The 24081-nt window shown below is 40.3% G+C and overlaps 1 protein-coding gene across 1 annotated transcript in view; it reads right to left on the bottom strand.

Annotated features, from left to right (window-relative positions):
* Window positions 1-24081, bottom strand: part of COL11A1 (collagen type XI alpha 1 chain) — a 278226-nt gene that overhangs the window by 75602 nt on the left and 178543 nt on the right. The window contains exons 29-37 of the mRNA XM_077277390.1: window positions 19022-19075; window positions 18261-18368; window positions 17515-17568; window positions 12776-12829; window positions 12426-12470; window positions 12220-12273; window positions 11661-11705; window positions 6591-6644; window positions 5846-5899 (exon numbers count right to left, since the gene is read on the bottom strand). Of these exons, the coding sequence (XP_077133505.1) occupies window positions 5846-5899; window positions 6591-6644; window positions 11661-11705; window positions 12220-12273; window positions 12426-12470; window positions 12776-12829; window positions 17515-17568; window positions 18261-18368; window positions 19022-19075 (522 nt within the window). The remainder of the gene's footprint in view (window positions 1-5845; window positions 5900-6590; window positions 6645-11660; window positions 11706-12219; window positions 12274-12425; window positions 12471-12775; window positions 12830-17514; window positions 17569-18260; window positions 18369-19021; window positions 19076-24081) is intronic.

Genomic DNA, 24081 nt, shown 5'->3' with positions numbered 1-24081 from the left:
AATAGGAGGTACATTACTTTGTAAGGGCAGCAAAGTTGTAAGACATTGTCTTCTGTGACCCCTCTGAATATTATTTTTTTTCTCTTTTGCAGGGGAGCCCAATTAGGACTTCTGTTATGGGGCACCATGATTTTTATGTACTCCCCGGGATTTGTCTGTTCTCAATATTTTAGGGTTTTTTTGCACTAAATCACAATACCCAAAAGAAACAGAAATATTATTTTCTTTTGATGTCAGTATTCTCCCACCTTTAACATGGATTTTATCAACACTTGTCAAAAAAGAAAATCTCTGCAAGGTTATTATGACACTCCATTGTTTAGCTGGAGCTGTGCATCTTTGTATTAAGTTATTACTTCTCACTTGGAGAGACATCGGTACTTGACATTTCTGGTCTTCTATGTGTATGTAATACTATAATTATATCCAACCTTCAGCTGATGGACATCAAATAATCACTGGGGAGAAAATTACTGGTTTAACCTCACCAAGAGGCTAGTTATCGAGTCGGAAGGAATATTTATTAGCTAGGAAAGACACCCTGAATTTCTGCTGTAAAATGAATTCTGTATCTCCAGCAGTGCAGCAAATATGTGGTAACAGCTCTGCAGCTCTATAATCAGGTACACAGCGGTATAATGACTATCATTAAAATTATTTAGAAAATGGGAAAAAAATTACAACTAAGTTAACACAATAAAGACAGATGGTATTTTTTTTTTTTCATTAAGTAAATGTTATCTAATCAAATAGCTTATAGTAAACTTTTTTTTAAAAATGTATTTATATACGTAATATAATATCTACGTGTTATTTGTCTTGGGTTATGTTATATCTTTGCGGTAGATATGAAGTAAGGCTTAACTCATTCAGAAAATTCTGTGTTGACTGAAACTCTCATTGATATTTTTGGAACATATTTATTGGTATGTTCTAGAGATGAAAAAAAAGCACAAAAATTGAGCTTAACTTGAGTTGGTACACATGCAGAGGTTAAACGCATGTTCACATTGGCCACAAAACATTAAAACCTACAAGAGAAAAAAGCAAAAACCCTGATGTAACTAAGTAAAAAAGCAAAAGTGCATTTAAATAACACAGAGTTTTTAGTAATACTGTTTTTTGATCAAAAAATAGCACAAAATCCATCCCACCTCGTCAAGGTAACTCTGATAGGGACAGTCCTACCTCGTCAAGGTAACTCTGATCGGGACAGTCCTACCTTGTCATGGTAACTCTGATGTAGGACTGTCCCGATCAGAGTTACCTTGACGAGGTGGGATGGCTTTTGTGCTATTTTTTGATCAAAAAACAGTATTACTAAAAACTCTGTGTTATTTAAATGCACTTTTGCTTTTTTACTTAGTTACATCAGGGTTTTTGCTTACTTTTTCCTCTTGTAGGTTTTAATGCTCTAGAGATGATCAAAAAGATTCATACACCCTGGTCCAGTGACCACTTTGGTAGTCTGTGGCCACCAGAACAGAGCTGTGCCCAACCTCCTCCCTCCTCCCTGCCGGCACCTCTTCTAATTTCTAAGCCCAGTGATATACCATCAGATGAGCAGCAAAGGAATCTGGTAGGTAGGATGTGGTTTGCAGGGCTCTGGTCAGGCAGCCATGGACTAGCGACATGGGTACAGGACAGAGGCGGACACAGACAGAAGAAGGCCCTGGTGCAGGAACAGAATATGGACCCTTTTCAGTCCAATTATTCATCATAATGCACAATTTCACCTGTTTTGGAGGTAGAAATGGGTCACCTTACCTCTTGAGCCCCTGTGTGGCTTCACAGGTTGCACCAATGGTATGTCTGCCCCTGGCACTGGACATGGGTCCTGCTAATCTTGTGACCATCTCTAGTATGTAGACTTTAAACTCATTTGTTTATATTACTCCAATATATCTAAAATAAAGCGTAAAACAGCATATTTCTACAGGTTCAATGCCTATGTGTATCCATGGAAACATCTGTTGCAGTTTGTAACCATAGAGACACATATGTCTTCATTGGAGCTGCAGACACATAATGGAAAGGGATTCTCAATCATATACTTACGCTAATCTGCTTCTATTTTTGTTTTAGCTTTGTCAGTGATTTAGTAATGAATCAGAGAAGATAAGATATTAAGGAGGATCCAAGAACTAATCACTATTAATTTACCAGTGATTATGCTCTTCTAACAAAACAATGTCAATGAATGGGTTGTAAAATTGAAGGCAATTTCTAGTAATCAACAGTTCTCCAAATTGAAGAAAATGTCCAACAAGTCCTCAAAATAAATGCCTCTACATATTAAAGTCTCACGTGAATTTTCAGGTAAGGAGTTAGCCCTTAATGATTGTCCTTACCTAGAAACCATCATCAAATTCCACATCTTTAGTTCATATATAATGTACACAACATAAAACTACAATCATAAAAGCTTATAAATATTAAAATTGGAGAATAACTCAATTAGAGACGAGCAAATATGTTCGGAAACAGTTACCGAATCAAAATTTTGCCATATTAGAGTCGTATTGGTACCCTGTTTGTGCCGAATTTATGTTTTTACGATGGATTCCGAACATATTCGCTCATTTCCACTCTCATTCACTCCAATGGCGTTCGGTTATGTTCGGCGAATATTGCAAAAACAATATTTGCCGGCGATCGTAATCCAAATCGAATATTGAAAAATTTGCTCAACTCTAATCTTAATTGTTTGGAATTTTCGGCCATTATTTCTTTATTTAGAATGGTGTCCAATTTTGGAATAAAAACTCTTCATATACAGCATAAAATAGACTATGGAAGGTTGTGAAATAGAAGTGTATGATGACGATGGCTTCTCTAAAGGATTTAAATGCTGATGAAAATCGCGATGATTATGCATTTGTGTGAAGCTACTAGCGATGATCCATATGTGCACCTGCAAGGCAACTATATGTTTAAAGCAGCAAAGGCGACATATTGAGGAAGGGGAAGCAAATGGTTAGTGAAATGTAATTACGGTTGTCACAATGAGAGTTATTGCAATATGCCAAACTTATAAAGCAACTATACAGAAACTTCTGCAGCAGGTTTAATAGCTGAGGCGGGTAGTCTAGCTGTGGACGTCTGGTAATGACCTAATGTCGGCAGCTATATGGACATGTTACAATGGAGTCTATAATCAGATCTGTAATTGTATCATTTAAAAAAAAAACTTTACACCTGATATACAAAGACTAAATTAGGCTATATCCACTCCATGTTTTTCCAAGACAGTGAAGCGCTACAAATTTTATTTTTCACTACTAACCATGTAACTCTATGGCAGAAAGTTGGGTAACATTTCCTAAGAGAGTAACTAAACTTTCATTTTTTAATAATTTTGTCCAGCGTGGAGAGTTATGAAATGTATACAGTTTATTAGGGAATTTGTCTTAATTCCTGTAAAATAATTGCATCTAAGTTATATCCTTAAAGGGTTTGTCCGGCACTCTTATATTGATGGCCTATCCGCAGGATAGATCATCAGCATCTGATCAGCTGTTCCCGGTGCCGGATGTGCTGAGTTGTGGAGCTACATATGATGAAGTTAGAAAGCTAGGGAGTTGTGGAGCTACATGGCACAGTTCCGTCAGCTGCAAAGTGGCCGCGGCGGGGTATTGACATCCGCCCCCATCGGTTTGATTAGGGGGTGGATCTGCAGAATGGCAGCAGAAACTATTCTGGTTACAGAGCTGTGCTGTGCAGCTCCACAACTAAGCACATCTGGTCATCACAAGCAACAAGACCTGCCGATCATCAGGGGTGTTGAGTGTCACACACCCGCTAATCAGATATTGATGAGCTATCATAAGGATAGGCTATCAGTATAAAAGTCCCAGACAACCCCTTTAATGTGTATCAATAAACAGTACATCATTGTCCCTTGTATACTATAATAGCATTTCTTTCACAAGCACCATGTATAGATTGTATCACTGGGGAATGGGGCATAACGATAAAAGGATGGTTGAGGAAGTAAACGCAATGTTCCTATTACAGTATTCTATAGGGGGTAAAGGGGGTCTGCCACGCCTGCTGCAATAGATCGTTCTAATAACCTCAAGACTCAAAGGAGGAGACAGGTGCTAACCCTATCACTGCCAGCATCTGTACTCCAAACGACTATGTTCTTATATCAATGCAGCTAATGGCAGACTTTGGAAAAACAGGAATTTGGGATTTTTTTTTACAGGAATGCAAACAAATCCAATAAAAAAAGGGATTTGCAAAGTTTTATAACTTTCCATTCTAGACAAAATTCTAAAAAAAATGAAAGTTTTGTTACTCATTAATATTTTGTGTACATGTGCCTAGTTTACTGAACATTTGTTATACTTGAAGGGAATCTGTCAGCAGTTTTTTGCTATGTTATCTGAGAGCGCCATCATTTAGCAGCAGAGACCCTGATTACAGGAATATGTCACTTACTGAGCTGTGTTTTGCTGTTTACAAACAATCAGTGGTATATCAGCAGGAGATTATCACTAAAGGACAACAAGCCTTGTGCATCCTAGTCCAACCACACTCCCAGCAATGAATGGCAGCTTTGTCACTATACAATGTGCACAAAGCTGTGATGTGGGCAGATTATACAGAAGTCAACAACTGAGCTCTGCTAGATCTGTATCAGAAAAAAAACTGTGGCTCTGTCATAACTGATGCACCCAGTAAACTAAGTGGCACATCACTGGAATCAGGGTCTCTGTCCCTACATCATGCTGCTGTCAGATTACATAGCAAAAACCTGCAATAGATTCACTTTAAAGGGAAAGTGCTTAGTTAATATAATACGACTTGTAAATACATTTGTAGTTGTGTCCCTGTGGAAAATGCTAGTTTTACCAGGAGGGAGAAAGTGAAGTTATAAAACCTCCATAGACCGTTCACCAATAGCTTTTTTGTGGAGTTGCAGTGGTGACTATTCATTTTAGCATGCCCACTTTATCCTGCTCAGCAGAGATAGCATGTAAATTCAGGTGAGGAAGACAATCAAGGCAGGCTGACAATGCTAGCAGTGAGTAGTGATGAGCGAGTGTGCTCGTTACTTGAGATTTCCGAGCATGCTCGGGTGATCTCAGAATATTTTGAGCGTGCTCAGAGATTTAGTTTCTGTCGCCGCAGCTGCATGATTTGCGGCTGCTAGACAGCCTGAATATATGCAGGGACTGCCTGTTTGTTAGGTAATCCCCACATTTATTCCGGCTGACTAGCAGCTGCAAATCATGCAGCTGCTGGGACTCAAACATAATCTACGAGCACGCCCAAAATACTCGGCGAACACCCAAGCATGCTCGGAAATCTCGAGTAACGAGCACACTCGCTCATCACTAGTGAGGACACCACTTAAGCTCCATCCAGATGACTGTTAGTGAGCGGTTGGTTTTCTAACATTACTTCCCACCATCTAACAAAGCCGGAGTTTTCAATGGAGACATGCAATAGGTATTTACAAGCCATAAGGCATCATCTTAGTGGTCTAATCTCCACTTTATTGACCCTTCAAACTCAACAACGGTAGAATGATACACTCAGCTTGTTAGACAGCTCACTTGACCCGTAGCATAGACACAGTAAGCTAGTCCAACTAGCTGAATACATAATTATGTAGTCATATCCATGGATATGTACAGTTGCTGACAGCCACACCTCTGTATGTCAATGTTTGCTACTTGCCATAAACAGGTCCAGCCAGGTACGAGAACACACGTTCAGTGTAACCTAGGAAGTGTCTTCTCCTACCGGGCCAGAAGTGTTTAGAGAAAGTAACGTCCAGAGGGTAAACTGGCTGTGGAACAGCTGCCAGCAAGAGAAAGACTGGCATACTTACAGTTTCACCACGTTGTCCAGGGTGGCCAGGCAGCCCATCCTTTCCAGGAGGACCCTTCAAAATATTAAACATAAGCCTATTAGTATTTTACTAATCGTGATCATCGGCCTGTCTACATTGCATGATTGTTGGGATCTGATCCAGTGTTCCTGGGAACTCTCTCACTAAGGCAGGTGATATAGATTCCCTGAGCCGAGAGAATCGGGACGACTTTACAAATGACACTCTGATTAAACTGATCAAGTGTCGGCACAGTGTGATCTGATTCTCTTGGATGAAGAGAAGGTGCAGAATCTGAGTGCAGTCAGATTTTTTTCCATGCAGTCATTGATTTGCATGGTCGAGTGCGATCCGAATTTCAGATCAAACTCGGCAAGCAGCACGGCCCCATAGCCTAATATTGGTCCTGTTGTGACCCCATGTTATCTCGGATCAAAAATATGCTCATCTGCTTCTGCCCCAAGGAACATTATTAGAACAAAACATGGATGTGCCACACTATCAAACTAATTCTGTCTTAGTAACGTTAGACAGTTGACTCCACATCTGATCACTTGGCCATCCACATAGCCAGTTTTTTGTAAATGCAGCCAGAAGAAGACCTCTCCCTGCCCATACTAGGAGTAAGTGACTCTGTGTGGCCAAAATTACGGGCCATGAGCTATCACATTTGTCAAATACCCTTTTGAGTGCTGGCATAGTATATAAAGTATCCTATAAATCTGTAGAAGCTTCACAAACTTACAGGGGGGCCCTTTGGTCCTGGGAATCCCACTGGGCCCTGTGGTCCTTGAGGTCCCTATGATGCAATGGAAAAAAAAAAAAAGGAGTTCATTTAAACGTATTGTAAAAGTCATTCAACAAGTTAGTAAAATTGCAAATAATTAATGTATCAAGAAAGGAAATGATACTATGGTTAACGTTTCCCTATAACCACTGAAGTGAATGATGCCCTTGACACTGGAGTAATTAGAGTAAATGAAAGATCAAACAGTAATAATGTGTATCGCAGTGAAACAGACGGGAACACGGCACATTCCAAGAACGGAGCTCTATTAGATCTCTGCACTCCATGATCCGCAGCAAGGATCAGAAAAAGTCCCAGAAATAGCAGAAATACATCTTACATACACATTACAGATCAAAGTGCGGATCAGCTATGCTCACGATCCAGAAGTATGTCAGCAGGGAATAAGGGTAAACTGCTTCACCTTGTCCTCTTATCTGACCATTAATTCTCCGAACAGCGGGTGCTGACCTACAGCGCGGAACATGGAAGGGCAAATGATTTTGGTGTCAACTCCTGGCCGAGGTGTTCGATAGTTAATAAGAGGCCGTCCGCAATACGGCTCAGTTAGATGGTTAATTGAAAAAGCATGTTTTATTTCCTTGTAATATTATTTATTCCATAAACTGTCTACTTTTCTTCTTTCTAGCTAGTAATTAGCTGTTTGGTTTAATGATGAGTTGTGTGGACTCCTGGAATCTCTTGGGCTTTTTACAGTATTTATTATTATTACTCTTCGGGAATATCTGTAAACTCCAGGGGCCAGAACTCTGGAAACAGCCAAATGGGTTGGACTTTGTATAGGAGAACAGACGCAGTGGTTATATAACCCTAAATACTTGTGGCCAGCAATTTGAGACAGATATTCCCTACCAGTGGCAGAAACAGGCAGAAGAGGACCCCTGTGCAAGAACAGTATATGGGCCCCTCTTTGTGTCACCTTGCTAATTTGCAGGTGAAAGTGGCCCCCTTACCTTTTGGTCCCATGTGCGCCTGCACACATTGTGCCAATGATATGCTCGTCCATGTTCCCTAACCATCCAGTTATGAATAAGAGATCATTTTTATTTTTCATGAAGTGACTAGAGGTCAGCTTAATGTGACTGTCCCTATAGAATTGTATAAAAGGGAATGTCTCATGGTTTTCAGCAGGAGCGCACTGCTCCCCCGCCTCCTGACTTTTGTTGTTGGGAGGCGGTGTGCTCCTGATTGATTGACAGTGTGGACCAGCAACATTGCTGCACCACAGACTTGGATTTTATGCTCTTCGAGGCTGCAGTAAGAAGCAGAAGAAGAGCAGAGTAACTGACGATTGCCACATCAAGAGCAATTAGTGCTTACAAACTGTATAGGAAAGCGCTTGTAAGCACTCCACATGTTCAGCCACTGCTGCTAGTTCTCAACAATGTAGCCATTAAAAAAAGTTATAAATCCCTCCATTCTTTAAAGCAAAGAGGATTTTTAATGACAAGTATGGTTTTTAAAGGAACGTTGCCATTTTACCTATATGGGAACATAGGAATAATCCTTGATCTTGCATTGAAGGTTAACAAATGATTCAATAGCAATTGCAGCCAATTAGAACTGCATTTTTTTTAAATAATAGATAAATAAAAGCTGCTCTGTAATTGGCTGTTATGGCCAACAAGGAATTTTTTAAATAATTTTGATAACGAAGATGAATTTATTTATTTTTCAAGACTTCAGTAATGGATGTGATGGTTAAACATTTCTGTGCTACTTCAGCTTCAAAGTCTCTTATGCCAATAATCTGTTGAAAACAATTTGATGAAGTATAATGTCAAATAACCATCACTGATGGCTTGCAACTTTCAGTTGTATAATATTTGCCCAATTGTCATTTAGTCAGAGGTAGTTATCAAGTTATAGGAAAAGGATCAGATTTTAGCTTCTTGTACTTTAAAGGAAATGTAGACACAATCCTATCTGTTTTCCATGAACATCCTCTATTTTCTCCAAGAACTAGTTTTGATGGTCGCTTCCCACTGTGGAAGGTCTGTTAAAACTAGGGAAGGGAAAAGTGGGGCAAATTTCCAATGAACCTGCAACTTCTCATGTTTTAGATGCTCCTTGGAAAAAAGAAGCAGTATCTGCTCCTTATTTACTTTGTGCTGATTTGGAAAAATCTGCATGGCACTTGCATGAAGACAGTGATCTAAGGGGTACGGTTTATCCTTGTGGATAGTGACATGTCAGGTCTGGCATGCCAGTTTGATGAAGCTTAAACACTTGCATGCTACTCTGGCAGATTAAATATACAAATTGTCTCTTCAGAGAGGAAGAGGACTTGAATTCTAGTGTCACCTATTGGAAGTAGTAATCCTACAAGTCAATATCGACCCTGTAACGAGTCTTGCAATATGACTTAGGACAGAAGCCAAAGTAATGACAGTGAAACACATTTTGGGGGACTATATCAAAACATTACTAGTCTTAGTAAATTCCTCCTACTGTGTTGTCAACGTCATAGTGAACCTTTGGTACTAAACTATTGAGGCCAATTAAATATAGTTAATCCCAAAGTCACAGATGGGAGGAAGGTGCATATGGTCCAATGATGGTTACTGTCAACTTTGCCTTGGCTGGAATATTTAGATAGGTGACTAGGTCAATAAGCCTAAGGCCCCCATATTCATTGTTGGGATTGGGGGCTCCCCGATGCCATGTGTCGGTGGAGAGAAGGCTCAGCATGTCGAAATTTCAAAGAAGAATCCTTTACTCTACACAGAGATGAATCACTGTTAAAGATGTCTGATTGTGGCTCTTACAGAGAACAAAGAAATGTGTTTTTAGAAGAGTTGGGGGAGATAACTGTCACCTGAACGGTCATGAATGGGGTGCCTTAAAGGTACCGTTACACTAAACGACTTACCAACCATCTCGACCAGCGATACGACCTGGCCGTGATCGTTGGTAAGTCGTTGTGTGGTCGCTGGGGAGCTGTCACATAGACAGCTCTCTCCAGTGACCAACGATCAGGGGAACGACTTCGGCATCGTTGAAACTGTCTTCAACGATGCCGAAGTCCCCCTGCAGCACCCGGGTAACCAGGGTAAGCATCGGGTTACTAAGTGCAGGGCCGCGCTTAGTAACCCGATATTTACCCTGGTTACCATTGTAAAAGTAAAAAAAAAAAAGTACATACTCACATTCTGATGTCTGTCACGTCCCCCGGCGTCCACAGGGTTAAAACTGCTTTCGGCAGGAGCGCTGCTATGCACGCGCTGCTGCCGACAGCTTCCCTGCACTGAATGTGTCAGCGCCGGCCGTAAAGCAGAGCACAGCGGTGACGTCACCGCTGTGCTCTGCTTTACGGCCGGCGCTGACACAGTCAACCCTGTGGACGCCGGGGGACGTGACAGACATCAGAATGTGAGTATGTATTTTTTGTTATTTTTTTTAACTTTTACAATGGTAACCAGGGTAAATATCGGGTTACTAAGCGCGGCCCTGCACTTAGTAACCTGATATTTACCCTGGTTACAAGTGAACACATCGCTGGATCGGCGTCACACACGCCGATCCAGCGGGTGACAGCGGGTGATCAGCGACCAAAAAAGCTCCCGATCATTCCCATCGACCAACGATCTCCCAGCAGGGGCCTGATCGTTGGTCACTGTCACACATAACGAGATCATTAGCGGGATCGTTGCTTACATCACCAAAAGCGTGACGTTGCAACGATATCGTTAACGATATCGTTATGTGTGACTCAGCCTTTAGTCTTTACCAGGTACCAGGAGAAGGAAAACCTAGCTAGATCTTTACTATCTGTAGTAATGTGTCAAACCTCAGTCAAGACTTAAAAGTCACAATGGACCTAGAGATAAGCAAGGGACTTGTTTTTCTGCTAATCTCATTCGTGACTCATTTGTGATTCGTGATGACTCGTTTTTCCTTCAAAACTCTCATCGATATGAAAAATTGCTGGAAGAGTAAAAGCTTATTTCCTCTCTTCGCAGAGAATGTCTATTTTCAGCGGCTTCTCAGTATTAACATCAGGATCCTGCAGGAAGTTGCTGCTTCCCAGTGTGTCACTGAACACTATGCAGATAATTACAATATTCTGCATTTTAATGAGGACTGTTGTGAAGCCACAGATAAACTGCTCCGTGACACCAGAAACTACAACACATTACAAAGCATTCTGTCTCGATAAGGGAACAGCACTGCATCCTGTGACATAAATACATTAGTGCAGGTTCAATATTCAACGCCTAACAGAAGTAAAGGAAGAAAAATAAAAAGGCCAACAAAGGAAAAGCACAATTGGTTTTAGATAGGAAACCCCTGAAATTTATACTAAAGTCATAGGTATTTTAAAATCTCATTTGGCTTCCTAGCCGCTATATTCCCAGTGCTGCTGCAGTGTGTACACTGTTTTATTTCAACATCGTTGAAGAAAATCAAATGTAGCATAATTGAATTTGAGGTTTTTTACTCTGGAATTCAACTTCTAAAGTTGCCCTAGAAGAAGCTAACCGGCAAAACCTAAGCTAAAGCAGTAAACTGGTGTATCACGTGAATTTATTTGCTTATTTTATATCCTTAGTTTGTGAGTACAATAAACCTGTTTTATATACAAATCGCATCTGGCAGTGCTGCCTTATGTAAGGGACCCATTACTACTGTACAGAGGTGTGAAGCTGTTTTTCTTGAGGCAGTATTGGCCCTTGCAAAATCTGGAAGGATAGCTAACAGAGTTACTTAAGATAACACAGACCAAACTCTGTACCTATACTAAAGAACTGAAGGTTATAAAAAAATTATTGTGAGGATTTGATACGTTCTGAACCGGTTATCATTCTGGAAGGTCAAGAACATTCATCATGATCAAAATATCATGTAGTAGTTTTACCGACAGTCCTGTGTTCAATCTCATATAGCATATATTCAGTTTTGCCACCCCAAAAACCCTCAACTTTGATGCATTTGACAAACTAAAATCACAAGCAATCAGGCATTGTTTAATTACCGCCAGCAACAATACCAGCAAGTACCACTCACCCTTTCACCAGGTGGGCCGGGAGGACCATCATTTCCTGATGTGCCCTGAAAAATAAGGATATGTGTCAGGCCAAATGGAATAGAAAATAACAACTGAAAACTTTCAATTAGTGATTACAAGGCATGAAACTGCAATTATTCTGTTTCCTCAAATAAACATGTGGCATCTACTGTGTTATATTTCTGTTCTGTGTGATATGTAATATTCCTGTACATTCTCAATCGTATTGTGTCCCTTATTAACCCTTATGATTAAAGATACAGTCTCAAGTTTGGAGGTTATTCCTTTTGAATGGGATAGGTGATATGCTCCCGATCGCCAGAGGTCTGAGCAGCACTCAGGCCTTTACAGATCCCGAGAACTGGGGCTCAGGTCAATCATGTGCACTGTTGCTCCATTCATTCTTATAGAAGTGCGGAAGACCAGCCAAGCACAGGGATAGGATATACTTTCCAAACTTGAGACTACCCCTTGCATCTATTACCCAATACAGAGCTGTAACCCTCAAACAACCCTATCTACGTAATAACTATGTAACAACAGAGTTGTGATATTCACCTTAGGACCTGGCTTTCCAGTAGGACCTCTAGGACCTCGAGCTCCTCGTGGACCCTAAGTAAGGAAACAAATTAACCTTATGAGACTCTTTTCAGTATTGCTACTACAGCATTTAGGATAATATTATAAAAATCTATATTTATGAGTTTATGATCCTCATATGTGATCAGAGTAAGCAAATTAATGTAGAATGGAAGCACACTCACCGTTGGACCTCGTTGTCCCCTTGGACCTGGCTTGCCCGCTACACCCTAGTGGGATACAAATATTAATCTTAATAAAAAACAGATAGAGAATACGAATGTGACATCTTCTGTCCTAGTATGGCTGACATCAAACATCTTCTAATCCAAGCTGTGGTATATATTGGTACTTAGCTGAACTGTGGTGGATCGGCTTATGACATATACAATATTTTTGCATTTAGGGGAAAATTATTATTTATTAGATTATAATATTATTATAATATAAAATGCTAATAATACTTAGTATCTTTAAATAGAAGAACATAAGCTTGAAGTAAAACAAAATGGATGATATTCTTTTGAAAGCATACCCGAGCTCCTTTCTCGCCGTTGGCTCCAGCAAATCCGGGGAAACCTGTAGATCCCTATTTAAATACAAACATAAGATAAATGGGTTTAAGAACATTCAAAGAGAAAATAATGCAATAATCTTGTTCTGAACGGTCTACAAATATACATAGATGATGAGGATACAATGATTGACCTTATATAGTTTGAGACTTAAATAAGTAACTCTTATTTGTGTTCCGCGGCTATTACGGAAGAGCTGATTGGTCTTTCTGGTTTTGCTGATTCGCAGGTTTCTTGATCTTGTGACCCTCAGAATACAATACCAATATTCTTATCTAGATTTTTATATTTACTTAGTGGAAAAGGAAACTCAGATGTCAAATCAAACTGCTCAATTTAACATAATGGAAAGCAAATTCCAATTTGATTCTTCCATTGAAGCTGTCGGCACATGAACTCATATTAAATAGGATTATTACACAGTAAGATATACTAAAGCATATCATACTCCTGAAGAATATTACATGGTTGGTTAAAGCTCCATCTACTGATCTTACAGGTTCCTGCAAGAGGTGAATTCTATTACAGGCAATATGCAGACTTGCTTCCTAGAACATTATATCTATAACCATATCTGTTACTGAAAATGAGACGATGTGACCTGCACCTTAAAATGATCTCTTACCAGAATTTTTCAGATCCAGAAAGCATAGGAAAGATCAGAACATTTAATCAAACGAGCGGTAAGTCAGTGGAATCAATGAATGTTTCTCTGAATGCTACTCCTGAAAACTCATTAACAAAGGATAGATTTTATCCTAAACTTGAATTTAGGTTGAATATGAATACATTTAGTGCAAATATCTAAAATGGTCAATAAGAATGGCTGTTAAAGTGGAACTGTCAGTATATTTCTCGGTAAAAAGGATATACATTATTAAAGAGGACCAATCATTGGATTATTTTTACTTAAACTGAGTTATTCCTTTAATTGCTGCTGCTCCTCTAATTCTGGAACAGTTTTTCTTTTTCTTCTACACTCCTCCGTACCAAATTTATTCCCCTCAGAAATAATGGTGCAAATGTTCCTTTTAACCAACTGGGCGTACACCACAGAACTTCTTTGTGGGTGTTTCCTTTTTCTCCTCTGACTCTGTCCAATCAAAACTCTGCCACACCCACAGAGAAGTTTTGTGGTATACACCCAGTTGGTTGAAAATTTGGGAACATTTGGGAAAGGGAAAATTTACTCCATTATTTCTGAGGAGCATAACTATGGAAAGGAGCAGTAAAGAAAAGAAAGAAAAACTGTTCCAGAATCAGAGGAGCAGCAATCAATGGAAGCAGTAAATTTAAATTTAATTAGCCAATGATTGTTATTTTTTTATTACTGCGGGGGCATAACTGGGCAAAGAAGACGGATAGAAACTTCTAAAATTAGTTGAGCAATGACATTCTTAGGACGTAGTTAGTTTAAGTTAAAATTCTTAGTGAAAGGTCCTCTTTAAATAGTGAGTGCTTATGAGGATGGTGTATTTAATTTGAAATTCAATGTGCGAAGGGTTGTACATTCGTGGTCCTGCTACTACGATGAGCATTTAGAGTCTAGCTACAGCTGGACTTATAAAATGCTCATTTTGGTATAAGGTAGGAAAGCTTTCTAATAGGATTATGCAACTAATTCTGATATGGCTTTGCAAGGTAAGTACACCAGCCTCATCAGGTCTAATAGATCTATTTAATAATGTAGGCAGCAGGTATTGTGAAAACTGGTGACAGATTCACGCTGTTAGTTGATTTATTCCCATTTTTCAATAAGATAAAGCTGAATGTTTTTGGCTGGAGAATATGGGCTCTGCCTCTTTTCAGAACATAATTGTGTTGCAGCACTAATGAACTTGACCTACTTTCTTAATCCCATCTTTTAATTAAGCAATAATAGCTGCTTCAAACACATTTACATGTAATAGTCAGTCACAATCAGAATTATATGAACATTTACCAATATAAGTCATGGTCTGAGCAACCAAATGACAGCATCATAAGGACCTTCTGAGAAATCGGCCTAAGGCTGAGATCACACAGGCATATTCCATGTTCTGTATATAGACGGCAATGCTCTGTCTGACCCCAGGTCTCCAGATGTGATGTGACATGACTATGAGGCTGTAAATTCAGGTCAGGAGGCCCATGGTCTGCAGGCCTAAGATTAGGAGGCCCAAGGTCATGAGGCCCAAGATTAGGAGGCCCAAGGTCAGGAGGCCCAAGATTAGGAGGCTCAAGGTTAGGAGGCCCAAGGTCAGGCTAGGCATTTCAATATGTTCATGGACTGTGAAATATTCCTGTACAAACCTGCCCTTAAACTGGATTAATACACTGCATTTTGCTGAAAAATATGATATGTGGCACTTCTAGCCTAATTTGCATGTGACTTTAAAGGGTTTATCCAGTTCGATTTTATTTTTTTACTATGGACCTAAGAACTAACAGGCAGGTCGTTGCTAACGACCTGCCCCTTCTACTCGGCCCTAGATCAGAGTGGTACCTGACTTCACATCAACAGACCAGCTCTTCTTCTTTATGGGCTGCTCACCCAATGGGGCGTGACTGCCAACGTCATAGTGATTGACAGCTGGCTCCCCGCAGTTAGTCAGCGGGGAGTACTCCGAGCTGCAATGCAGGACTATGAGGGAAGACTGTTTTAACTTGTGCCACTGCTAAAGGTGTGTGGTCTTTTGTAATATATCATTGACTCTGAAAACCATAACTAATGGTGACATGTGCACTTTACTCAGAATAGAACAGCTTCAATACCGGACTGTTTGAAAGCCCCGAAGACTTAGATGGTAGAACCTGTAGAGACAGGAATGCACTTCATCCTACTCATCCCCATTCCTACACTAACTGAAGCAGTAAATTATGCTTTAGGGACAAAGAGAAAAGTGGCAGACTCGTGAGAAGAAAGTGCTTTGTTCTCAAGCAAGAACATGATTGCGAGGAAGCAGAAAGGATTCAGCGTGTTGTTTTATGCAAAGCAGAAGCATCTGGAGTAACCTCCTGATACACCGCTCTGTTTGTTCAATAGCAAAACAGCAGAAAGACTTTGATCTCAGGATGTGGCAGAAAATCTCTGCAGACTATTGAAGAACAAACACAGAATGGAAAGCAATCGATGTGACAGTCATGGTGAAAATGAGGCCGATTTGCAGCGGGTTCGGGTGGTTGTACAAATAAAGAGAGGAGCCTGTGCGACACGGTGTCACGTAATGCTGCCGGAACACATGACATTTACAGGAAAATCTCATCTGATACCACTGGGAGTTTCAGTGTTATCATATAGGGGACTGGTTTGGAGCTTTCTTCTGTTTTTTTAGTATCAGCTGCTCCAGGAAAGTTACGCTGCGACTAATATGGCTGCCAAGCCCAAGGACACGTCCCTACAACACTAAGGAGGCTCTCGGCTGTGGAAGCTGCCAGGACAGTCATAATGTTTATTGCTCCACTTTCCTAAAAAATAATAACAGTGAAAACACTCTTTTACAACTTACAAGTTAAAGGGAATCTGTGACCAGGTTATTGTTGCCTCATCTGATAGCACCATGATGTAGAGAAAGAGACCCCGATTCCAATGATGTGTCACTTTGTATCACAGCTCCTGCACCCAGTAAACTATCAGAGTTTTTAGATGTAGCATGTAGCAGAGCTCATGAAGCTAACCTCGCCCACACCCCTGATTGGCAGCTTTCGGTGGACATTGTATATTGACTGTAAGCTGCTAATCACTGCTCGGGGTGTGGTTGGACCAGGATACACATGGGCAGCTAGGTCCAGCAGTGATAATTTCCTGCTGATAAAACACTGATTGTATTAAAACAAACTACAGCACACAGCCTAATAAGTAAGACATCACTTCATCAGTGTCTCAGCCACTACTTCATGCTGCCCTTAGATTACATAGCTAAACATGCTGACCGATTTCCTTTAACAACTCAAACAGTTTTTAGTTTTCAGTTTTTGCATTTCTTTGTTACGGGAAATGCTCTTTAGGCTTAGTTCAGAAGTCAAAGTTTCAGGTGTGTTTTTGATGGATAGACCATATAACCATTTGCTGTAAGTTTATGGGGTTTAACATGGAAACATGTCCTATTTTGTAAAGGATCAAGATCATACATTCATTCCTGTGTGTCTATGCAATGCTCAGCACATCGTTGGTATCCATTGTATTCTAGGACGGTCTAATTTTCACTGACTGTTTGATAGTAGTTTGAAAAACCTCTATTAAGGGATGTGCACACTGAGTCTTTTTCAGGGTTCTCAGAGAAGAACCTCCAAGTTTTTGAGGAGGATATGAGGAGTTTCCGCTCAGTTTCTGCTCCAAAACTTCTCCCATAATTTGTATGTGCACAGGAAAAAAAAGCCGCTTGCGTAAGGTTGATCCGATATTCGGGTCACATTCGACCATGCATATCAGTGAGTTTCTGGACTCCATCAGGCTGCACTTAGATGACATCTGAGCGCAGTCCAATTTGTATGAACTGACAGAAAGGAGAAGACAAAGACATTTTTTTCTCCATCTGCATCGGAGAGAATCGGATCACACTGTGATCACACTCTGATCAGAGTGTGATCAGAGTGTAATTTGCATAATCAACCCGATTCCCTCAGATGACAATACACAGTCACTTGCACCTGCCCTTATGTTATATATCTAAACTGCACAAATGAAGAAATCCAGAGTGCCTCAAGTTTTATTCCTTACCTTTGGACCCTGTCTGCCAGGGTAACCGGGCAGTCCTGGTACACCGAGTTTGCCCTAAGGTACAAAAAAAACAAAAACAGGTTTAGAATTAATATGATGATACAGAATTTATTATAATGTAAATATCACATTTCGATGACTATTCCAACTTGTCCTTAACATAGAAAAAGAGCGCATTGCTATGAATCAGTGCTCTCATTCCCGTCATTCCTGACCCATAGAAGCACTCGTCTTCTTTCTACATGTATGTCATTCATAACTTTGCAGCAGGATAAAAATCCAACCACTTCCCATAAAAGCTAAAACCACCATTCCCGAGTGTATTTCAGATGACTGAGTCTTTTACATGTTTGATGTAGACACTAAAATATTTATTTCGAATGTTTGATGCCGACAAGAAAACAACCGCAGAGTTAAATCCCCCGGTACATGACCGTGTTGACAGTAAATAAAGCTTTTTACTATTAAGATCTAAGCTGAGGAAAATTTCAAGGCAGTTCACATTTACACGAGTAAGATGCTGAGCATTGTACGGCTGTGACTAAATGCTCCTTGACCACGCAACAAAAGCACAACGAGCCCACCGGATACATCCTACGACTCCAGGTGGCATCAAGTGTCATCATAACTTTAAAATTCCCATTCCCCAAATGTAGGTTGTGATACAAAATTTTCCTTTTCTTATCTGCTCATGTCATTATCAGCTATTCTTCTCCTTAGGATGGTAATAGACGGGTTTGCTTTACCTTCTCACCGGCAGGACCTGCAGGTCCAGAATCTCCTGATGGACCAGCTCTTCCTTTAGGACCTTCAGGGCCATCTTCTCCTCTTGATCCAAGAGGACCAAATTCTCCCTGAAGTCGAAGTAGAAGTTAGAAAAACAAATATATTTATCCCGGATAAGGAATTTGTAAGATGGTAATATTTTATATAAACACTACATGTCACGAAATGCTTATAGATGTGATATCTTCCTTCTCCTCTATGTTGTACACTACCTTATTGCCAAAGCAAAGAATAAAATAGTAAAATTTAATGCGTAAACAATGGGACCAATTCATCAAAGCTGTCACCAACAATTTATTGGTGTAAGAGTTTCAAAAAGTTGCAAAATTTAGGCATAACTCCGAGTTGCGCCTACATTTTATGACTATTGTCATCTTCACGTTAGTTTCTCCCAGTTTCACTAAAATGGCCAGAGCTGGTGTGGGATGGGGGCTTGGCGACTGCTGCTCATCAAATTCAAGACGAATGGAAACGTTTGCTATGCCACTAGTCTTACTCCAGCAGGGGCTGCAGTAGAATTTGTGGCAAGGGGCACACAGAGGTATATGATGCTCATCTGAAGGTCCTGATTCATGAAGAAGGAGATGCCTCTTCAAATCAGGAGCGTCAGACTCCAGCAGGCCACTTCATCAAGACCAGCACTAACGACGTTGGCCTTGATGAATCAGGCCCGGTGTATTTATTTGTAGAGTGAAAACAGACTTAAATGTGAAATACTCACCCTGTCTCCTTTTAGTCCCATGTCACCCTTAAATCCTGGAAAGCCATCTTCTCCCTAAGATGTAAGTAATTATCAGTCAATAACACTGGATAAGATGTTTGCACAAATACACAATACGTTATCATTTACGTTGCAAAACTAAAATGAACAACTAGAAATACATGTATGTATGTATATAATGTTCCAAAAATGATGTACTGTAAAAAGCATGAGAAATAGACACAAATCTGTACACTTCACCAAAATATTTTGAGTATTTTGATTATACTGTTGATTCAGAAGACGGCAGAAGCCAAATTTTTGCATCTTATTCAGTCTTGTGAAAGAGTTGTCAAATCCCCTAGACACAATGGAAGCCCCTCAAGTAAGCAATGTTCTCATGGCCTGTCACATTGCTGTGTTGAGAGTGACACTCAAGGAGGGTGGGCTTGTGGCGTGTTGAAAAGGAGGCAATGGCAATGTAAAAAATGAATTCAAGTGTGTTGCGTTCCCCTATAGCCCCTTATTTTGAAAATTTTTCACTTTGATTCTGACTTCAATTTTTCCAGAATTTTGCCATAAATTGCTTTGAAAAATAAAAATTTTTTGGAGCAACTCAAAATTTTGCAACTTTTGGTGTTTTCACAACAGTTTAATGAGCTCTGTCAAAATGGGATGAGCTGGAGTGGGACATGGGTCAATGTGAGGGCATGTCACCAAAGCTCATCTAATTCATGATGAGGAGCTGGAGTGGGACATTGGTCAAGGTGGGGGCATGTCACCATAGCTCATCTAATTCATGATGAGGAGCTGGAGTGGGACATTGGTCAAGGTGGGGGCATGTCACCATAGCTCATCTAATTCATGATGAGGAACTGGAGTGGGACATGGGTCAAGGTGGGGGCATGACACCAAAGCTCATCTAATTCATGATGAGGAGCTGGAGTGGGACATGGGTCAAGGTGGGGGCATATCGCCAAAGCTCATCTAATTCATGATGAGGTGCTGGAGTGGGACATGGGTCAAGGTGGGGGCATGTCACCATAGCTCATCTAATTCATGATGAGGAGCTGGAGTGGGACATGGGTCTAGGTGGGGGCATGTCACCAAAGCTCATCTAATTCATGATGAGCTGGAGTGGGACATGGGTCTATGTGGGGGCATGTCACCAAAGCTCATCTAATTCATGATGAGGAGCCGGAGTGGGACATGGGTCAAGTTGGGGGCATGTCGCCAAAGCTCATCTAATTCATGATGAGGAGCTGGAGTGCGACATGGGTCAAGATGGGGGCATATCACCATAGCTCATCTAATTCATGATGAGGAGCTGGAGTGCGACATGGGTCAAGATGGGGGCATGTCACCATAGCTCATCTAATTCATGATCAGGAGCTGAAGTGGGACATGGGTCAAGGTGGGGGCATGTCACAATAGCTCATCTAATTCATGATGAGCTGTGGTGTTTCTTATGTCACAAATCTTACTTCAGTCATTGCCTTGAGTACGATTTATGGTGCAGCATATGGAGGAGTACAACACTCGTCAGATGCTCCTATTCATGAAGAGGAAAAGCTTTGACACTCCTTGCGGGCATGACATAGGTGTGCACCTTCTCAGAAATTAGGAAGGTCTGACTCCACCATGCCGCCTTATCCAGACCGCCAAGAAAATTGCCAATCTTGATGATTTACTGTATATCTATTACGTTCAATCAATGATAGTTATTAGCTTTTATGACTGAATCAACATTGGGGAAGTTTTCATTCTACTTTTATTGTCAAAGGTAATTAAAAAGATCTATAAACAGAAGAAATTGTGAGAAGTCGAAGATGAAGTGCAGCTAATGATCTGGGCTCCTAATTGAATGTTGCAGATAATAACACATCTCAAATAGTAAGTCCTCACCGCAGTTCCTGGGACAGCTCGAACTCTAATATAGAGAGGATGGAAGAGCTAGAGGGATTACGGTGTGTTTGCTCACGTCTAATGACCACTTGTAGATGGATCAGTCCATGGAGCATCTGCCAGCCACACGGAGCACATCTCTGGATTAAGTGTTATTAGCTTTGCTAACAAAGTAGAGCTCTGCAGTTTGTCTTGAATTACAGACGCGAAGTGTGAAGAGACCAAAATTCCTCACGTCTCTGAGCAATCTGCAGTCAGCGAAAGTCCTCAAACAATAACAAAATAAACTCAAGAGTGCTGACTACATGGAAAACCCTCACCATTAATTACTCAACTATTATATAACCGCTTTACTATTGGAAACTGATGGCGTGATAATGCTCCTGAGAACATGGACGTGATACCTTCTCCAGCAAAATAAAACCAGAAAGTGAATAAAAATGTAAATTATCTTCCAAACTCCACTTCCTGTTTATAGAATATACAGCATATCCATACTTTAATTGTTAAATCCATATCGGTTGTTTTTGGCCAAAAAGTAAGAAGGCTCGGGAGACTGTATATTGTAGGAAATATAGATATGCCGGGAAGGTTTTAGAGATGTGTGAGCTGCAGAATGTTAAAATATTCAGTCGATGCACTTTCAGCAAAACACTTATAAAATCTTTAACGACATAGTGTATGATGATAGGAACACTCTCTCGCTTTCAATTAATCATGTCTGAAAATGCTAGGGCATCTTGATATTAAGCAGATACTGCTATGTAATGGCTTATAATACCTGTAACTTGCAGAGTTATTTCTTTTTAGTTTGGTCTATAGCCTTTCAGTGCTGAAACAGAGGACGACTAATACCCACTTTCACTAAGGGCTCACTCACACTATCATAGATTCTCTCATTCAAGAGAATCGGACCGATTATGCTAATGATACTCAGCTCAATCTCTAAGCAAAGTTTGAGCCGAGTGTCATCTTAGTGTGAGCAGATTCTCGTGCATGTGGAGCACAGGTGTGGAGAAGATGGAGAACCTAATTTCTCCATCTTCTCCATTGTCTGAGTCCACAGATGTTGGACTGCTCTCGGATGACATCTGAGAACAGTCCGATGTTCCACACGCACACATAGACTTGAATGAGTGCTCTTGATCCAAATTGGGTAGTCATTCGCAGAATTCAGCATATCTGCTCTGCCCCATAGTATAGCATTGGAGCGAGTGTTGTCTGATAAAACATCAGATAACACTCGGCTGTGCTATATACTCGTGTGAGCGAGCCCTAAATATTGCATCCAGTGTGAGATGTAATGAAAGCCACCCAATAGTATCTAAATTCTTCCACAAGTTTTTTGGTCCTAGGGCTACATTGTGATACTAAACATATTTGGAGGCCACGCTAAAAATGGGATATTTCCTTCTGTGACATTTATGAAATATCGAAAATATATAAAATAAATGTCCGATGGTTACAAATTCAATTTACAGGACGCTTACATCCACCAATCTGCACTGTAATGGTACGTTCACAGGTTTCTGATGATAATTAAGAAATAGCTTCTGCTCCTAAATCCTCATCAAAAAGTGCGTCAAATACTCTTTGAATAAGTTTGCCACTGTTTTTAATGGGAAAAGCTACCTTAGTGTGCACAGTGCATTTTTTTCATATTATTTTGAACATTCGCCACTAAAACCAGTAGGAAAATTATTCAAAGAGTATTTGAAGGATTTTTTTAAAATGTGGATTTACAGTAAAATTTGCTTCTACATCCTTGTGAAAAATTGTGTGAATAGGCCCTAAAAAGGAAGAGGTGATGAATGCACAAGCTCTCTACAATAGATCATGGGGTTTTGGCTTACTGCATAATGTTTCACAATTCCCATAAACTATAGAGGAGATAGTCACAGGCATGGAAGGCCACCTATTTCATTCACATACTGCTTTCTGGAGTGCCTAACGAGTTAAGAGACCCCATGTATGAGGGTCCAGAGATGTCTACAGAGTGCTCCACTAGTACTTGCCAGTCACTGCTCCTCAGCTGCTGCCACTAATCTTCTGTGCATGGTTGCCCACATTTAGTTAATCTGTCAGCAATTTATCAATCCGATTGTTGGGGGCCGCACCGAATGGAAACACTGTCCGCATGCAGACCTCAGGCTGCAGGTTGTGCAATCCTGCTCTAAACCAACCAACGTAATTTTATGGAGACATTTTATTGGCGGGAACTTATCAGTTCCAGTCTGCCAGTTTTCTTGCATAAATAAGTGGCAGAATTCTTGCCCAACCCACATTTGTGATTGTTTGGATTTTGCACCAGCAAAATTGGCGTTAATTATAGTGGAAATCTTTGCCTCCTCACAGCTGGAACAGATTAAAGTTTGTGGATCCAAATTTATTAAAAGTCGTAAGCCTCTTAATAATTCTGGGACATGTCCTTAGTGGGATTTCCTTTGCATTATCTGTTATTCTATGATCATTTAATGGTTTTTAGAAGGCAACTAACGATGAGCGAGTGTGCGCGTTACTCAAGTTTTCTGAGCATGCTCGGGTGTTCTTCGAATATTTCGGCATGCTCGTAGATTATGTTGTTGTCTCCACAGCTGCATGATTTCCGGCTGTTAGACAACCTGAATACATGCAGGGATTGCCCGTTTGTTAGGGTATCCCCACATGTATTCAGGCTGTCTAGCAGCCACAAATCATGCAGCTGCAGGAACTCAAACATAATCTGCGAGCACGCCGAAATATTCCAAGAACACCCGAGCATGCTCAGAAAACTTGAGTAATGAGCACACTCACTCATCACTAATGGCAACCCAAATTAAATTCCCTAATCATTTTTGGGAAGTAATCCTGTACCTTCTTCTTCCCTTGTATACTGGAATAATTACATGAAATAAATATACCGTAATACTTTTTTGATCTAGCAAAATGAGAAAGTGCAGAAAAGTGTAGAGAGTATAAATATGTGTTTATTGCTACTGCCTGAAAATGAAACTTTATGGTTGGTTTATGTGTCAATGAAGATTTCTCTAACAGTATGATGGTATCTTTCAGCAATACTAGCAGTAGATTTATTCCAGTCCACACAATTCTATTTGGATTTGGATATGGAAATATCCAATTTAGAATTATCCTTCTATGTCCACACACATGTAATGACTAAACAGAAACACACATAT

Source organism: Ranitomeya variabilis, chromosome 8 (genome assembly GCF_051348905.1).
Source record: "Ranitomeya variabilis isolate aRanVar5 chromosome 8, aRanVar5.hap1, whole genome shotgun sequence".
Lineage (NCBI taxonomy): Eukaryota > Metazoa > Chordata > Amphibia > Anura > Dendrobatidae > Ranitomeya > Ranitomeya variabilis.
This window is presented reverse-complemented; position numbering and strand designations above follow the sequence as displayed.